An 18,417-nucleotide genomic window follows, 5' to 3' on the forward strand; every position below is an offset into this window, starting at 1 on the left:
GGCTGTCTTTGATCACGACAGGCAGCACGGTTAAGGCGGGTCCCTGGCTCTTCCCTCCCTCGACCTCACTGGCAGAAGAGCGAGCTGCGATGCTCCTGCGTCACACAGGCAGCCCTATGGCAGGTCTTCCAAGCCCGCCCCACAGGCCTCCACGTTTGCCTCAGGGTCTCCCAGAGGCAGGGGTGTGGGTAGGGGCACAGATGATCACAGTGGGGATGCTGTAGGGCGCCTGGAGCCCAGGCTGACTCTCTTCAAGTGTGTCGAGAGGTACGGTAGGCTCCCCCTCCGCCTCACCTCACTTCTGCTTCTGGGTTTTTATCTCCCCAAGAAGCTGTGGTGAACTTCAGTCCTAGTGAGAGAAGTAACCACTTTGTCAGCCTAACCCCCTGGCACAGCCTATTTATCCTCTGATGCCCTTTGTGACCTATCAGTGTCACAAAGCCCTTTGTGACCTATCAGTGTCACAAAGCCCTTTGCCTCATCCCCCAGCTGCCCCCTCAGGGCAGGGCCCCCATCCTCTCTCAAACACCCCATTGCCCCCGCGGAGGACAGGCCCATCCTGCCAGGGACTCAGGTGCGTTACCAAAATAAAAATGTCTTCAAGTGGGAAAGTTTTGTGTGGGTCCTTTTTCTTTTCCTCCCCCAAATTCAGCTACTGGATGAAATCTATAGGAATGTAAGATGATGGGATCAATTTGAACCATTTAAGCTCATGGTTTAATTGTATCGAATAAGGCAGAGTTGGCAGTGGCGGTCCTTAGTCTGTCCTTTCATAAAATCTCAGTAAACGTGGACGATGTTGATTTTTAATAAAAACATTAAAATTTGCTTCTCCTAGGCACCATGCTGCATTCTTCACATATGGTGGTAAGAATCCACTGAATGTGGTACTGTTAACTACTCTTCCCAGTTTACAGGTGAAGAAATTGAGGTTGTATCTCCTGTTTAAATTCCCAGGGCTAATGGTAGCAGAGGCACTATTTTAATGTAGGTCTACCTGATTCTAAAGCCTTTGTTCTGAACCACTACAGTACTTAGCCTCACAAAGAAAGCTTGGCCCAGCCAAATGTTTTCAAACTGGACTGATTTAACTACCTTTAAGAAGACCTATTTGGTGCATTATTAGAAGTTGCATAATTAATTTTAATGTGTGTATATATGTTATGGAGAGAACCCAAGACAGCAACTGGGCTGATGTGTGGATTAAGTTATCCAGGGGATCACTCAGATCCTCCCTTCCTTTATGCTTGTGCCAACAGCCTGTGTGTGGAAACCTAGTTATTCTTATGACATGTCCTCCCCCAGTGAAATGGGGGGTGAGTAGCCTGAGATGTAAGCTTTGATTCCAAGAGCCTGCCAGATGCTGTCCTGTAGTAACCTCCCTACCAGGCAGAAGTGGTTTGGAAGCCTTGACACCTGTGGGGAGCATGTACCATTAGACATCCTGCCTCATTGCCACTCCCACAGAGCTAGTCACAGCATACGTGATTTGTAAATTGTGACTTGAAAGTTCTGAGAAAGGCCCTTGCTCCCAACTCTCTTTTCTCCATTTTGATGTTATGCTTGAAATCCCACCATAGAGATTCATTCCTTGAGGGTAAAGGCTATCTTTCTGTTAAAATACACACAACTGTCCCTCAACAGATGACTGGATAAGCAAAATGTGGTCTCTACATACAGTGGAATATTATTCAGCCATAAAAAGGAATGACGTACTGATATATGTTACAACGTGGATGAACTTTGAAAACATTATACTCAGTGAAAGAAGCCACATATTGTATGATTCTATTTATAGGAAATACCCAGAAGAGGCAAATCCATAGAGACAGATATTAGATGAGTGGTTGCCTAGGGCTGGAGGGAGCAGAGAATGGGGAGTACAGGATTTCCTTTTGTGGTGATGAAAAATTCTGGAACTAGATAGTGGTGATGCTTACACAGTATTGTGAATGTACTGAATGCCACTGAATTGAACACTCTAAAATTACAGTGGTGAATTTTATCATACACACACACACACACACACACACACACACACTCCTGCTCATTTAATAGATGGGTTAAGAGTAGTTATCTTTTCATTGTTCCCTCTCCCAGGGGAAATCATTCAATCTTTCACCATAAAGTATGTTGTTAGCTGTAGTTTTATTTCAGAATTGCCCTTTGTCAAGTTTAAGAAGTTCACTTCTATTCTTAGTTTTCTGGGCAGTTTCATCGTGAAGGATGATTGATTTTTTTTCAAATGCTTTTTCTGCATCTATTGAGCTGATTACTTGATTTTTTTTTTTTTTTTTTTTTTTTTTTTGCGGTACACGGGCCTCTCACTCTTGTGGCCTCTCCTGTTGCGGAGCACAGGCTCGGGACGCGCAGGCTCAGCGGCCATGGCTCACGGGCCCAGCTGCTCCGCGGCATGTGGGATCTTCCCAGAGCGGGGCACGAACCCGTGTCCACTGCATCGGCAGGCAGACTCTCAACCCCTGCCCTACCAGGGAAGTCCCCAGTTTTTCTTGTTCCAAACCTTCCCAGTACATGTCTCTGCTATACCAGTTGTTATGCCAGTGAATGGATATGATCATGCTCTCAGAGGTTGGGCATCTAGTCATCAGGTGTTCCTGTTCAAGTTGCAGGTAGGCCCTGCCCACTGTGTGCTATGTCATTGTCGCTAACGATCTGAGCTATGGTTACCAAAGGGAAAGGGTGGGGGGATAAATTAGGAGTTTGGGATTAACATATACATACCACTGTATATAAAATAGGTAGCCAACAAGGACCTATACTCAATATTTTGTAATGATCTATAAGGGTAAAGAATGTGAAAAAGAACATATATATATATTTGTATATATAAAAGAATATATACATATATATATATAACTGAATCACTTTGCTGTACACCTAAAACTAACACAACATTGTAAATCAACTATAGTTCAATTTAAAAAATTAAAAACAAGCAGAAAACAACAACAACCAAACCCCCAAACCCATAATCTGTCTGGCCTGTGTTCACTTGAGTGTCATGTAACACAAAATACACAAAGAAATGAAGTACAGAGTTGGCTGGTCCACACAATTAGCACAATTCTCAATTGCAAAAGAATTCTGAACAAAAGGGCCCTTCTCCTTTCCAGTCCTTTCAGTGGGACACTGCAGCTCACTTCAGAAGGCTTCTTACCACCTCTTTGGAAAATTAGCCAAATCTCACAACTCTCTTCATAGACCATTTCGCTTGCCTCCCCACTGCACCCCATCTCCTGGGGAAAAGAGAACAGATAGTTGGAATACTGGAGATGAAAAACAAAAGCGTTTCCCTCAACTGTCAGGGAGTCCTGAGGTGCCTGGGGCGGGAAGATGAACCGATAATCCTCTCTGGTCCCTAGGATTTTGATTCAGGTAAAGCAGGAACCAGGCCCTGGTTTGACAGGGACATTGTAGTTGTTTGGATTTGGCCTGAGTCAGGACACTGGGAATCGATGCCAAGGACAGTGAAACATGCCAGACATTCTTCGATGTTCACCAACTGGTCTGATCACTTGAGCTTTGAGAACTCAGTTTTCTCCTGAGGGGTGGTTAGGCCATATTCTCATCCTCTGCATAGAGATCTGCATCCTGAAATCCTAGTCTCCTGGGACTTGAAACCCCTGGGGAAGCAAGGAGAAGGGGACAGATTTGAGAGATGAGTGAGAAAAAAAGGGAGGAAGAATGTTCGAGATGAGAAAACAGCTCATCCTCTGAGGCATGTTTTTTCCTAATCAGGAACTGAAAACTGAGGCAATTATATATTGAGAGGATAATTCTCTTTCAATTCCCTAATGTTTTCTTCAAGTGTGCTTGTTCCACTTGAATTATTCAGATAATTTCCTGAATATTATTATTAGGTCCATTTCCTCTGTCTATCCAGACCTAAGTTAGTCTCCTTATGGAATCTATAAAGTCCTGGGCATGGACTCTGTCTGTAGCTGTGCAGGAATGGTCCAGAATCCAGGTCTCCTCACCCAATACCTGTCTCTCAGCTACCCTCCAACACTCGCCCCTCACCACGCCCTCCTCTGAAAGAGAAGTTCCAGGGTTAAGCATCCAGATAGAGATCTGTCATCAGTGGTCTTTGATGACTGCATTCTTAATTCGAGGTTAACTTAGTATTGCTGTCACAGCTGCTTCACTCCCCTCAAAGCTGGCAGGCTGGCCTGGAGTTTAAAGAGAAAGCATATTATGGCCAGGTTCCCAAGTGTCCATAAAAGAGGAAGTCAGAGGATCACAGAATCTTAGAGGTAGAACAGGCCTTGGAGAGTGAAGGGTCTGCTCTCCTCTTTTCATAAAGGGGCTATGGCCCAGAACAGGCAAATGGCTTGTCCTGGATCACACAGCTTTGCCAAGTGATAAACCTGGACTTAGGGCCAGACCTCAGGTCAGTAGTCTGGTGCTGCTCCTCATCTTGCTCTTCTTTTAAGAAAAAAAAAAAAGAAGAAGATGCCTTTAAGGAAAAGGTGTTTCCCTGGAGAGTGTGGGAGGGGCTCCACTTCACAGTGGCTCTGAAGCATCTCTCCACCCTCTCCTAACTCAGTAGCTGTGACAGAACAGTGGGGACCTGGCTGATGTCCCCGGTTTTAGTGTCGCATATCAGCTTGTTTAAAGGGACTTTATTAATCATGACTAATGTCAGAGGGTATATGGCTGTGTCCCCTTGTTAGTTTTGGGGAATTTGTAATGTAGGATTAAAAAAAAAGATTTAATATTGTGCCGTCATGTTTACATGCCTGCCTGAACCATCCATCACTGCCTGGTAGCGGCAGGTGACTGTGTGCCCAGCCTTCTCCAGGGAATGCTGTCCTATGACAAGCCCTCCTCTACCTCAGGGTCACTTCTTGGGTGGCTTTAATTCTCCTCTGCTTCCCATAGTTGCTTCCCCCGCAGTGCCGCGACCCCTGGGGAAACTCTGTCTTAAGTCCTAGGGACAAACGCTCCAGCCCCGCGGGGCTCCCAGGACATGACAGCGATCGGATTTCGCGCGGCGGCCCAGCTCCCCCTACTCTTCACCCCTCCCGCCCGGGAACCCCGGGAGCCAATCAGAGCGTCGCGGAGCTCCGGGTTGTAGAGTCCCGCGCCCGGGACCCGCCCCTCTTTGTTGCGGTGGCCAATGGACGCAGTCGGAACATCGGCGGCTGCCCGGGTGACTCGCTTATATGTCACAGAATAACATTAGAGGATGGGACATGGAATGAGGCGACGGCCGCAGCACCCCCAGCAGCTCCCTCCACCCCCGCCGCCCGGAGAAGCCGTGCAGCCATGAGGCCGACCGTCCAGAGGTAGGGTCCGGGAGCTGCTGTGCGCCCTTCCCGCGCCCCGCCTGCAGCCATTTCCCCGGGGTGCCTGGCGCTGGAACTCAGGGAAGGGGGCGGGTGGAGCCACTGCCACTGGAGCCTGGGGGCCGGGGCCGCCCCTCGTCCGCCCAGCTTCGGGAGGGCTTCTTGGAAGAAACGCGGCCGCTTTTGCAAGCCGAGGCTGTCTCTGGGCTCTCGGGGCAGCCCCGGGCGCTCACGTGCCGGCACGTTCTGGCTCGGCTCGGCGCTCGGCCACATCTGGCGACCAAGGGACGTGTGGAGCCTTGCGGGGACCTCCTGTTCCATCCCGCTGCACGCGCTGTCTTTCTTCTCCCTACCCCGTCCACTCCGCAGCCTTCACGCTCCTTGTCTTTCCCTCCCGCGGTTTAGGTGGGTGTGAAGCTTTGTGGCAAAATTCAAGTCGCCTTTCTAGGTAATGGCAGGGCTGGAAGCTCGTGTACAATTCCCTGGTGGGTGGGGGGGCGTCCTGTCCGCGCGCGGGGGGAGCGGACAGGGAAGTGGGGACACTTCGAAGCCCCCCTCCCGTCTTGGCCACGGCCCCCTCCTTGGTTCCTCCGGGTGTCCACTTACCCGTGGTATGTGCTGGGTCTCACTGATTTCAGGCACGGCCCGTAAGCGGAGTTCCAGCCGCCGCTGCCCCTTCGCGCGTCCTGCGGCAGCCAGAAGCATGGAGAAGGCCGCCCCCGTGGGGCGCTGATCCCCGTACCGCGCCCGCGCGCACACGCCCCCCGCCGCCCTCCCCGCCTCTGCCCCACCATGACCGGCTCGGCGGCCGACACTCACCGCTGCCCCCACCCCAAAGGCGCCAAAGGCACCCGGTCCCGGAGCAGCCACGCGCGGCCCGTGAGCCTCGCTACTAGCGGGGGCTCGGAGGAGGAGGACAAAGACGGCGGGGTGCTGTTTCACGTTAACAAGAGCGGCTTCCCCATCGACAGTCACACCTGGGAGCGCATGTGGATGCACGTGGCCAAAGTGCACCCCAAGGGGGGAGAAATGGTGGGCGCCATCAGGAACGCCACCTTCTTAGCAAAGGTTAGTGGCTCCGAAGGAAGGGGGTGGTGTGGGCAGTGATGGGACCATTTTGCCTTTACGTAGCAATTTCCATTTTCCTGGTCCTGCTGCAGACTCCCTTCCCCTCCTCATTTTTCTCAACAGCCTCCACCCCCTTTGCTTAATTGAGATGTTTGTCTTGGACGTCTTAGAAATGGGGGAGGGAGAGAAAGGGGGCTTGCTGTCCTGGGGCTGTGTGGTCGGCTTGTGCCAAGGTTTCTCAGAATCTGGAGCCAAACTCTTATCATTTACTTAGCTCCGTGTACATCCTGCTTCAATGAAGACTGTAGCCACCAAGTAGCACCAGTGATGCCAAGAATGCATAGGCCCCCTAGGGATCCCAGCCCGCTTATCCTCTTTGGAGTCTCTTGGTCTTCCTCTGTCCCCCCTTTGCAAATGATTTATTAGGCTATGAATGAATTTACAATCAACCAGTCAGACTTCTCTCAGCGTGAATCATTCCTAGACTTTTTTGCAAATTTTTTTTTTTTTTTTATGACAGTGACTTTCACCTCTGAAGCTTGCAAAACAGTCAGCTCTCTCTTTTCCCAGCTTATCTGGGCTCTGAGAAAAAAGAGTTTTAACTATGGCTTAAAAGGGACTTTCCAGGGCTTCCCTGGTGGCGCAGTGGTTGAGAGTCCACCTGCCGATGCAGGGGACACGGGTTCGTGCCCCGGTCCGGGAAGATCCCACATGCCGCGGAGTGGCTGGGCCCGTGAGCCATGGCCACTGGGCCTGCGCGTCCGGAGCCTGTGCTCCGCAACGGGAGAGGCCACAACGGTGAGAGGCCCGCGTACCGCAAAAAAAAAAAAAAAAAAAAAGGGACTTTCCAGTACACATGAGGAATGAATCTCACTGGATAGAGAAGGAGGCTCAGGAGTGAAACTCTTTCTACCTTGGAGAGAAGCCAGTGAGCCAATTGGGTTTGGTGGCCAAAGATAATGTTAGTAAGATGGAGGAAGATGTACAGTGGTCGCTGTATGAAGCACGAAAACGCAAACTGGAGGAGAAATGCCGCAGAGCCTGGGGGTTGGAGCATGGCAGATGGTTTCCCATCCATCCTGGGGACACTGATATGGCCAAGAAGATTCCTGGACAGGTCTAGGAATGCCAGACCTGAGACCTGGAAGGCCATCTGGTCGAGCCCCCAGCCTGGAGCATCTGGTGACCTGAGCATCTGAGCCTGCAGGCCAGAAAGCTGTGTGTGCCCTTGGGAAAAGTGACAGAGCCTGTAAGCTTCCTGCTGTAGTTGGTTACGGTGTTTTAGTAACCAAAACACTGGTCAGTGGGATCTTCATTATGCCCAGCGAGAATCTTGCCTGCTTTTGTGTCAGCTATAATTACCCTTGCTGAGTCCTCCTTGAGGACTCAGAGCCTGAGAACAACCCTGATACTGGAGTGCAGTTCTGACTTTGGAGTCTGTCCTCACTTAAGTGAGCCTCCTTTCTCATTTAGCACCCTTAGCACCTGATTGTGGCTTCTGATTGTGGCTTCATCTTTCTCCCAACATTGTGGGTGGGGACCCCCTTTCTCTGTGGGAATCAGACAATGTCAGGGTTGGTAGAGACCAATCCTGTACTTCTCAGCAGAATCCCTTCCTCTTTCTGAAGGCCTCCTGGGAATGGGGGGCTTGTCACCTCACAGGGCAGCTCCCAGGCCTGGCCAGATTTGGTCACTGGGAAACTCTTCTCTGAAACTGAACAGAGCTCCTCCTCGGTCACATGTCACCACTGATTCTTGTGCTCAAGAACCAAAGGGCGGCACATGTCGACTTCCTGTGCTACTCATAGCTCCCTCAAATGTTACGAGATGGTTCTCTTGGAGTAAGGAAAGGACTTGGAGTGAAAAAATCAAGGGACTGAATTCTGGTTCTGGTTGTGCTATACCTCTAGCTTTGTGGCCTAGGTCACTCACTTAAAATCTCCGGCCTTAGCGTTCTGACCTATAAAATGTGAGTAGATCAGATTTCATGTAAAGTTCTTTCCAACTCTCAAATCCCGTGGTGTTGTGACCCATTAGTCTTCAGGTTCTAGTCATCTGTGTGACACGTGCACTGGATTATTCTGCATCTTCCTTTAATCGTCTTTGTCCACAGATAGTTCCTTTCACCTTTTCTTATGTGTCATAGTTCCCAGATCAGCTCACTTTCCTCCTCCTCTTTCTAGGACAGTTGCTAGTTTGTCATCAGCCAGTCCCCGAAAACGTGAGCACAGTAAGAAACACAATATTCTAAATGTTGTCTGAGCAGCTTAGAACATAAATTACTACTTCCTGAGACTTGTACTTGATACGTCCGTTACTGTGGCTGAATTCTGCGTTCTTAAAAAATGAGCTTGCTTTTCTTTTTTTTTTTAATATAGCAGCCATATCATATTTGTACTTTCATAGTAACCGGAAGGTTACATAAGAACTGCCAAGCCAGGGCATCCCCAGGCTGAACATGGGCATTGGCTTTTTGAACCTCAATAAAGAGCTTCACATTTCTCTCCCTTACACTGCATCATAATGCTTGGTTCTCCATCCTCAACGCCCATCACAGCATCCCCTCTCTCCCTGGTCCTGGCATTCCCCAAACCGTGACCCCTATGCAGGCCCTGGGATGGGAACAGCTTTGAAAGTTCCTGTTTCCAGGAGCCACTCCTCTCTGATTTGAGGGCTATTCCTGCACTCAGCTCAGCAGACTTTTTTCCTCTGGGGCCAAGTCCTTTTCTCCTTTAATCAGATCAGTGTCTTGCTGAGGAATTTGTACAGAAGCGGGGTGGTGGAGTGGTGGTGGAAGGGTTGGAGAGTTTCAGGGAGGTGAACCTTTTTTGGCAATTGAATTGTGGACTGAGAAGCAAAAGAAGTGGCCAGGGGAAGGTGTCAAAGTCCTAAGAGGAGGACTGAATGACCCTTTCTTTGACCGCAGGACATTTTGTTAGCAGCCGTGGTAATTTCTGCCCAAAGATCCAGGTGCCCCCACTGGGGAAAGGAGGACAGGTGTCACCTGCTCTGCAATCCTAAATTTGTGACTGCAGGCCTCTCCCCTGGTGGTTACTGAGTCTGAAGTTAACAACTGACTAGGTGAAAGCCAGGGTTTTTCAGGGACAGTGCAAGAAAGCAGCACGGGTCAGTTGGAGGATAGTAGAGGTTGGGAAGGGAGGGGCAGAGAGGATGGCTGGCCCAGAAAAAACAGCTGGGCCGACTAGGAAACAGCACCTCCTGCTTCTCAAGTGGCTGGAGCCCGGCTCTCCTGGGGCAGACAGCCAGATGGATTGAGCAGGAAACACCAAGCCGTTTCTTGCAGACACCATGTCTTTGTGGCTCATTCTTACGCTGATCCCAAATTGGGAAATAATTCACATTTAGAGGACTCAGCTTTGCGTGAGTGAAGAAGAGTGAGGGCTTTGGGACCAGACTTTGCTGCGGTCAGGGCTCCACTCCTACCCCCTGCTGGCTCACACAGGCAGTGCACTTTCTTCCCCTGTCCTGCGTTCAAAAGCATCCATCCCTCCGACCTTCCTGCTCAGCCCAAGGTTGTGACCACTGGACCAGGTCACCATCAACAGATTCCTGGCTGCTCCTGATGCAGGGGCCTGGGGCCCATCCTTGGCCCAAGAGTGATGTTCCATGCTCGCCCCCCGCCCAACGTTGCCAGAGAAAATTCTGCTTGGCACCTGCACCGTGTATATAATACATATTCAGAGCAGGGACGGCAAAAGGCTTCGCTTTCTCCTTGTACTTTCTTGTTAAAGACTCCTGGTGCCTGGGGCTCTCGATGCCTCCCTGGCTCCTTTCCTGGCTTCTCCCTTCTTTCCACATGGTGATGCATGGTGATGATACACACTCGTGTCCTTCCACATCCCTTCTTGCATTCTTCTGACAGGGCATTGCACTTGGCAAGAATGGAGTGAAAGAGAGCCTGTCCACAAAAGCTTGCCTGTGGTTTGTTTCATTTTTCTTCTTGAACAACCGTATTCCTGTCCACTCCCCTCCTTCCCCCCCATTCCCTACCCTCAGGGACCCCACCCCCTAACTGTAGGCACAGTGCCTGTGTGGAGAGGGTGGTTTTGATGTGTGCCCCCTAGATTCTGCCTTCATCAGCTGGGCTGTGGTTTGAGATAGCTGGATGCAGGTGGCAGGAGGGAATCTAGAGGGCCAGGGCCAAGGGAATTCTAGGTTGGAGTCTCAGCTGAAAGGGGGCAGGAAAATAAGAGGAGAGACTCTCAGGACCCCAGTCAGGGAGGAGGAGAAAAAAAAGGAGTGTGCCCTGGTCTTTTCATAAAAGGTTGTACCAATTAATTTTCCCATCATGCCGTATGAGAGCATCCTCACCAGCACTGAGTGTCCACATTTCAGAATATCTCTGCTAATTGGAGAGGCCAAAAATGACATTTGCAGTGGCTTTAATTTGCAGTTCTTAAATTGTTAGTGTGCTGGAACATTTTTAAAAAATATTTATTCACTATTTGCATTTCTTCTTTTGTGAATTGTCTTTTCATGGCCGTTAAAAAAATTGTGGTAACATATAATTTACCATTTTAACCATTTGAAGTGTACAGTTCTGTGAATTAAATATATTCACATTGTTGTGCAACCATCACCATTTCCAGAAATTTTTCTTCTTCCCTGACTAAAACTTTGTACCCATTAAACACTGAGTTCCCATTTCTCCTTCCCCTCATCCCCTGACAACCACCCTTCTACTTTCTGTCTCTATAAACTTGACTACTATAGGAATCTCACATAAGAGAAATCATCCAATATTTGTCCTTTTGTGACTGGATTATTTCACTTAGCATAAGGTCTTCAAAGTTCTGGCATGTATAGCATGTGTCAGAATGTCCCTCCTTTTTAAGGCTGAATAATATCCCGTTGCATATATGCTACATTTTGTTTATCCATTTATCTGTTGATGGGCACTTGGGTTGCTTCCACTTTCTGGGGCCATTTTCTTTTCATTGAGGCCTAGAGAGCTTTCTTATCACTTTGTATGAACTCTTCATGAATTAAGGATATTAACTCTTTAAGGATATTAATTAAGGATATTAATTAAGGATATTAATGGTCACCACGTGTCCACAGGGGAAGTGGATGTTTTCATCCTCTTCCATCAGGCTGAGAAGGCATCTTGGTGATGCTCCTGAGTTGAGTGTCTGGGGGCTCAGGCCCTGCTGATTCTGTTTTCCAGTTACTGAAAAGTGGAGACCATTCAGGCTCCCCCATCTAGACCTCTGAAAACACACTGTTGATGAATAATGATAACACAGCTAACACTTACAAACACCGAGTGCCAAGCCCCAAGTTGTCTGCTTTATACATTAGGTCATATAATCCTCGCAACCAGTTCAGAAGGTTTGAAGTAGGTGATATCCTCTCCTATTTTATCAGGAAGGAACTGGAGGCTTAGAGAGGCTGTGCAGCTTGCCCAGGGTCCACAGCAGTAGGTGACAAAGCAAGGACTCGTAATTATACCCCAAGGAGCCTGCCTGGTTTATAGTCCATCATCCTGTGGGGCCTTGGCAGCCCGAGATGCTGGTTGGGAGCTGCCCCAGCCTGAGCCCCAGCCTGAGCCCCCGCCAGCTGTCCCAGACGGCAGGGTGGGCTGTAGCCAGATGACATCATCCCCTCAGCAGTCTCGGCTTTTCTCCCACCGCAGCCCGGCTCCCCAGCTGGGGTTTGGGGAATGTGACTGCAGCCCCTGTACTCACTCTTAGCTGGGGCTGAGGTAACCAGGCAGCTGTTTTTAAAAGCCCTTGGGCGCCACTGGGCAGCTATTCTGAGGACCGGCTGCCGCCTGACTCCCCCCATCATCTGGCTCTTGTGGATTCCGCTGGGCTTGGGGGGGTTGAAATAACTTGGTGGTCGGCCCCCAAAGCTGACTCAGAGCCAGGGCACAGGGCACTCCGGCTTCCTCAGGGCTTTGGCCAAGGGACATCCCTCTGGGGATCCCTCAGGTGGCTGGTGATTCTCCGGGCGTTGTCCCATGCTTGCCAGGGTAGAGGTATGCTCCTGCCTTCATAAACTGTGTCGTTTGCCACCTCCCTCTTGTACCTGGCCTAGAGCTTGGAACGCTGGAGGTGCGAAAGAAATGGTTGTTCTCAGTCTCCCCTGCTTCCTCACTTCTCTGTGAAAGCTCTGGCACATTCTTATGCAGAATTCCAGGTGTGGGTAGATCAGTGGATGTTACTGCCAAAAGCAGGGACAAGCGTCCTCATGTTTGCTAGGTCGGAAACACCAGGACGCGCTTTGTATTTTGACTCTGGGCTGGGCGGGGGTGTTGTGGGATGGCCGTATAAGCAGATGTTCAGATGGGAACATTTTGCTCCCAAAAATGACTCTCCAAGACAGGAATGTGATTTGAGTTGATATGTTGTAAACAAAATGTTTGCAGAACAGCTGTGTGAGTGTGTGCACACAGTCTCACATTCTCTCTCTGTCTTTCACACATGCAGTCATGCACACACACACACACACACACACACATACACACTCTGCACCTTGGCTGTGAAATAGGATGTGTGACTAGTTCCCTTCTATTTTAAGTAAAAGCAGCAGAAGCTGTAGAAGTATGAAGAGCCTCCTGCTTCAGGCCCGGGGGACCCCCTAGCCCTCCAGCTTGGCTGTGGGGCCTGAGCTTGCAGAGCTGGGGACAGAACTGGGGACCGTCCGTGGGCAGCGTCTGGCGCTGGTGCCCAGCCAGGCTGCCCAGTGCTGTCCCTCAGTCTGTCCACCAGTGGCTTCACCTTCCATCAGCTAAGTACTAAATCCCCAGGGCCTCCCTCTCCCTGTTGTCTTAGAGGCTGGAACTAATCTGTCCTGCGGCCCCTTCTGCCCCTCCCTAAGCGGCTTAGTCCTCCTCTCCTTCCTGCCAGAGCTACAGACCCACGTGGCGGAGTGTCCCTGTCACCAGCACCCCTCCCCCCCGCCCATCAGAGAGGCTGAGGTTAAGGGACTGGGTAACACGGAGAAGAAATAAAGCAGAAACTGCCCCCTTGCTTCCCAGGAGGGACTGGATTGGAAGCCCCTGCTTGATCTCGCTCTTGGCCTGGTCGGCCGGGTTGCTCAGAGCTGGGTGGTGTCTCAGCTCTAAATTCCCGAGAAGAGGGACTTACCTCCCCCTTTTCAGTGCTGGCCGGCTGTTGCTCCCTTCCGTTCCCAGCCGGGGTTAGAACTTCATACCCTCAGCTGGTGAGTGTTGACCAAGAGGCAGACTAGGAGATGCCCAGGCAGACTGGGCAGCCGGGTGGGGTCAAAGGGTAAGATGGCTCATGAGTGAGAGGAGCTGCACTTAGCTGGGAAGATTCAAGGCAAGGAGGGAATCTTTCCTAGTGCACTTGGGGCTGGACTCAGGCATTGGATGTGATGGGCATTGCAGGGGGTGCTGTTGAAGAGAAATGGCATGTGTAGCACCACGCCATTCATCTTGTATTCAGTGGTGCCCTGGAGTGGACACATACAATGGTGACACCAGCCATGCAGCAAAAGTGTAGTCGTGCAGTAGAAGTGTAAGGATTAATGGAGCACCTCTGAACCCTCCTGGACCAGGCCTGGGGAGGCGGGGGGACACTATAGGACATGGTCCTTGGCCTCAAGAAGGGCTGAGGCTCCCATGGGGAGGCAGGCGGTGTTCATACCACAACACACAAAGGGTCATAGAGAGCCGCTGCGACCCAGGGCGGAGTGTGTGCCAAGGGAACGCAGAGAGAGGACTGGCCGGTCTGGGGAGACCTTGTCCAGGAGGCACCCGTTGAACAGGTGCCCAGGCCAGTGTGGCCATCTGCCTTCAGGACTAGCTCTGCATCTCCTTGATAAAATGATCTCTCTCTACTTCCCTGCAGCCTTCAGTACCCCAGGTTCCCAACTACAGGCTGTCGATGACGATCCCAGACTGGCTCCAGGCAATCCAGAACTACATGAAGACACTACAGTATCCTTCCGACCAGGGTCTGAGCAGACCCAGCCCGGGGACAGGCGTGATGATCGCAAGCCTGGTGGCGGCTCTGTCCCCATCTGGTCAGCAAATGCTGTCTGAGGTTGGCGAGGCCGGGCACGGAGGGATGCCTCGATGTGAGAGTCTAGAAGAAGTGACACTGGAGGACGTCACTGCAATGATCAGACCCTCTCCGTTTAAGCAGGGTGTGGGCCGGGACGGTAAAGGGCAGTGAAGCGGCGGTGGGCAGCACACGCCCCTCTTCCTTCCATCTACGCTTTCTCCACCTCCTCCTCCTTGGTTATCCTAGGCTCCCTCCATCTCTCTTCCTGTAGCAGCTTGCTTTCTCCCTCTTCCTTCCTAGTCTTTTTTTTTTTTTTAGTATATCTGTTTATTTATTTATTTATGGCTGCATCGGGTCTTAGTTGCAGCACACGGGGTCTTCGTTGAGGCGTGCGGGATCTTTCGTTGCAGCGTGTGCTCTTTGTTGTGGCGCGCAGGTTTTCCCTCTCTAGTTGTGGTGCACGGGCTCCAGGGCGCGTGGGCTCAGTAGTTGTGGCGTGCAGGCTTAGTTGCTCCGTGGCATGTGGGATCTCAGTTCCTAGACCAGGGCTCGAGCCCGAGTCCCCTGCGCTGGAAGGTGGATTCTCAACCACTGGACCACCAGGGAAGCCCCCCTCCTAGTCTTCTGTTCCTTTTCTTTCCTTTCACTTTTTGCCCTGATCCTGACCACTCATCATCTACAAGAGGCCCACCTGGCGTTGCCTTTGGCGGCTGGTGCCCTTGGTCCATTCTGTATGAGTGAATGGGGCCCTGGGCTGGGGGCCGTCTCCCCTCATGTGAGTTTGAAGAAGAGCTGAGAAGTCCTGTGGGTCCAGGCTGGGTGCAGACCAGCCAGTCTGTGGCCCCTTTTCTCCTCCAGTGTTCGCAGTCAGGATTACATCTGTTCTGAGCGCCCATGTGAGCTATGTTGTAAGAACGAAGGGGCAGGGTCAGATGGTGCCCTTGCCACGGCTGGTGCTTTATCAGGGATGGGAGTCAGACGGGAGCCGGGCCAACAGAGGAGGTGTGTGTGAGTGGGACAGGCCGTTTGCCCAAGCGAGTCAGTGAGCATCTCAGCTAAGCCAGCATCGGACTCCCTGCCGAGGCAGCTGCCGCCATCCTAGCCCCCAGCACATTGTTCAGGAGGTCTGCTGACCTCTGTCTTTCCTCCCTAAAGGCATAGAGCTTAGCAGAAAGGATTTCACAGGGCACTGCACACATGTCCCACATGCCTAAGAGGAGGCCTCCCCTCTCTGTGCTATAGGCAAGAAGCCTTCCTGTGGACTTCTGTGTTTTCCCTGAAGGGAAGGGTCCTACCAGATGAGAGCTGCAGCTCATTTGGGTGGGCAAATTACTTGATTAGCCTCTCAGTTCCCACTTCACGGACTGTGCACTCCCCTGCATGGCATCTTCCTCGTAGAATCCTGAAGCGATATTAGAGAAGATAACACCAGCCTCCAGGGGTCAGGCGGACAGTTCTAGCCCACAGAAGGCTGATGTTGGTGCTGATCGCTGAACTGGGACCGCACTTGGGGAGTTCCATGTGGCCCAGAAGCATAAACACCTGCCAGAGTCGACCTGGACCCCAAAAGCTGAGCCTTCCTGGATGTGATCGACTCCTCACAGAACGTTCCAGAAGGTGACAGAAATTAGCATGGCTCCCCCCTTCTATTTAGGACATGGTCTTCACAAGGATCATCTGGCTGGAGATTAAAGAGGACGAGCCTGGCCGCTGGGAATGCACTGATGGGGCAAATTTGCATGTGCTTTACATATCATTGGCTCATTCTCCCGGAAAGGCTGCAGCCCATTCTCAGTCCTGAAGGATCTGCGTTTTCATTTTTCCCTTCACTGACCCACTGTGATGTTCACTGAGCTGGTTCAGTGACTGCAGAGAGGGCTGGAGAAGGGAAAGCACCACCACGCTACTGGGATCAGGCTCCAGGTCACCTGGCCATTGGAGTAACCTCTTTGTTCTACCTCCTGAGCAGCCTTTTATTTAGTTCCTTGGGCCTTCCTACTGCTTTGTCCTGGATGCAGTGACTGGTGCTAGGGTATGGGGACCGATTGGGGCCAGCCCTGACCACAGATGTCCTCAGCTGGGGAACAGGAAAGGACAAATCCTGCCTTCCCTTCTGACAGCCTCACAGCGTTGACCAACTGGAGTGCTGACCTTGCACTGGGTTCTGGAAAGAGAAGTCCCCACCCCCGAGCTCTGCTGTGAGGGAGCAGAGGGTGAAGTCTCTCTCTTCAGGCAGCGTTTACAGGAGGCTGTCCTCCCCAGCTCACTTTCAGGGGCCCATAACTGTAAGGAACAGAGAAAGAATGGTCAGGTAGTTTTTTATTATTTTATTAGAGGTTTGTCTCACTCCATGCACTAGATGTATAAACTAGATATATGAACAGGGGGAAAATTGGGCATATAAAGAGAACTTTTGCCAGTTGCATGTTACTTTAAATATACAAGGAATCTCACTATTTGAATGAAATCTTTGGTAAAGTGAAAAATCATTTCACAGTGAGGCTACGTAGCCCTTCATTTTTCTCTCTTATCTCTAGGGTTTTGTATATTGTATTTTTTAAAATCTGGTCAAGCCTATATCGTTATTGGTTATTCTTATGGCTCATGCTGGTAATTTCCAAACGGTGAGCTTGTTAAAACCATCCCCTGGCCCTCACCCTAGAATTTCCAATTCGACAGTCCCAGGTGGGGCGACTCTGACATCAGGGGCTAAGACCATGGCCCGAAATCAGAATCTCTAAGGATGGAGCCCAGAATCTGCTTATACAAACTCTCCAGGTGATCGTTACATATGTTTGTGTCTTAGCGGCCAAGCACGTCTTTGCCCGGAGAGGAATCCCGGGAGGGTGTGCAGTGCCTTGAGGTGATCATTGCCACTTCCTGCAGCTGCCCATACCACTGCAGGGGCACACATCTAACCTCATACTTCCTGCCTGGGCTAGAGGTTCATGCTTCATTAGCACCTTCCCAATATGCACTTTTTCTATAGGATTTTGTTTGAGGCAGGAAAGAGAAACATATAAAACAACTTTTGTTCAGGCTCAGAAAAAAATCAAGATCCGGTCTCAGAGAGCCCAGTATCTGAGAATCTCCAGTCTCCTTCAGAACAGAGAGCCCGGTATCTGAGAATCTCCAGTCTCCTTCCGAATGAGCTGGTGCGGGCTTGTCAGTCCCTGAGACCTTGTGGGCAACCAGCTAAATCCCAGTTTGTGGAGAATGCTGTCATCTTCTCAGATCTAGTAATCAATGTCAAATATCAGTCCAGGCATGAAATGAAAGTGCTACCTCCACAGTAAGCTCTGCTGCAGAGTCTGCGCTCTCGAGAAACCCTCCTACCATCTATCCACCTTCCATCCGTAACCCTTCCATCCTTCCTTTCACCCATCCATCAACCTACCTTTCTATCTGTCCAGCCCACCAACCAGCTTTCCATTCATCCATCCATCCACTCTTCTGTCAATTCCATCCTTCCTTCCTTCCTTCTATCCACCCCTCCATTCACTTATTCCTCATTTATTTAATAATATTTGCTAAATGGAATATGTTGGGCTTGTGCCAGGCTTTATGGGTGACACAAAGATGATAAATGGTCCCAACTCTCAAAGGGCTTGTCGTCTAGTAGGTGAATTAAGACATGGAGTCAACTAAACAAAATACAGAGCAGATTGAAAATAGCTATTGTATAGATCCAAGGTGCTTTGGGGCCTAAGTTAGAAAGTAGATTTCTAGGGCAGGACAGAGAGGAGGAAGATACTGTTGGCGATCTTCTGGCTACAGGCCACCTTCTGGAAAGCCCCCACTTCCTCATCCCTTTGAGAAATCCCTCTGCTGGATTACTGGGACCTTTGGAGTTTTCTGTCACTTTCCCTTTACATACTTCACACAGATACAATCATACAGGGACCCAGTTCTTTGAAATTAGGAAAATGAGACCGCTGAGTGGGTAAGTGGTGCATGATCTGTGGGCCAGGTGACCATGCTCCTATCTGAGAGGGGCCATCTTTCTCTCCCACTCTCTCTCCTTCATCCCAGTGCTCAAATATTCT

The 18,417-nt window shown here is 50.5% G+C and overlaps 1 protein-coding gene across 2 annotated transcripts in view; it reads left to right on the forward strand.

The window, feature by feature from the left end:
* Positions 1-6,101: 6,101 nt before the first annotated feature.
* The window catches only part of VASH2 (vasohibin 2), a gene marked incomplete at both ends in the record, with an annotated part of 33,504 nt that continues 21,188 nt past the window's right edge, over positions 6,102-18,417 (forward strand). The window contains 3 exons of one of the 2 annotated variants that reach the window (XM_079728056.1): positions 6,102-6,377; positions 14,216-14,304; positions 18,258-18,314. In XM_079728056.1, coding sequence (XP_079584182.1) covers positions 6,102-6,377; positions 14,216-14,304; positions 18,258-18,314 — 422 coding nt within the window. The remainder of the gene's footprint in view (positions 6,378-14,215; positions 14,305-18,257; positions 18,315-18,417) is intronic. The other variant, XM_079728057.1, reaches the window with a different exon arrangement.

This window comes from Hyperoodon ampullatus, assembly GCF_949752795.1.
Source record: "Hyperoodon ampullatus genome assembly, chromosome: 2".
Classification (NCBI taxonomy): Eukaryota; Metazoa; Chordata; class Mammalia; order Artiodactyla; family Ziphiidae; genus Hyperoodon; species Hyperoodon ampullatus.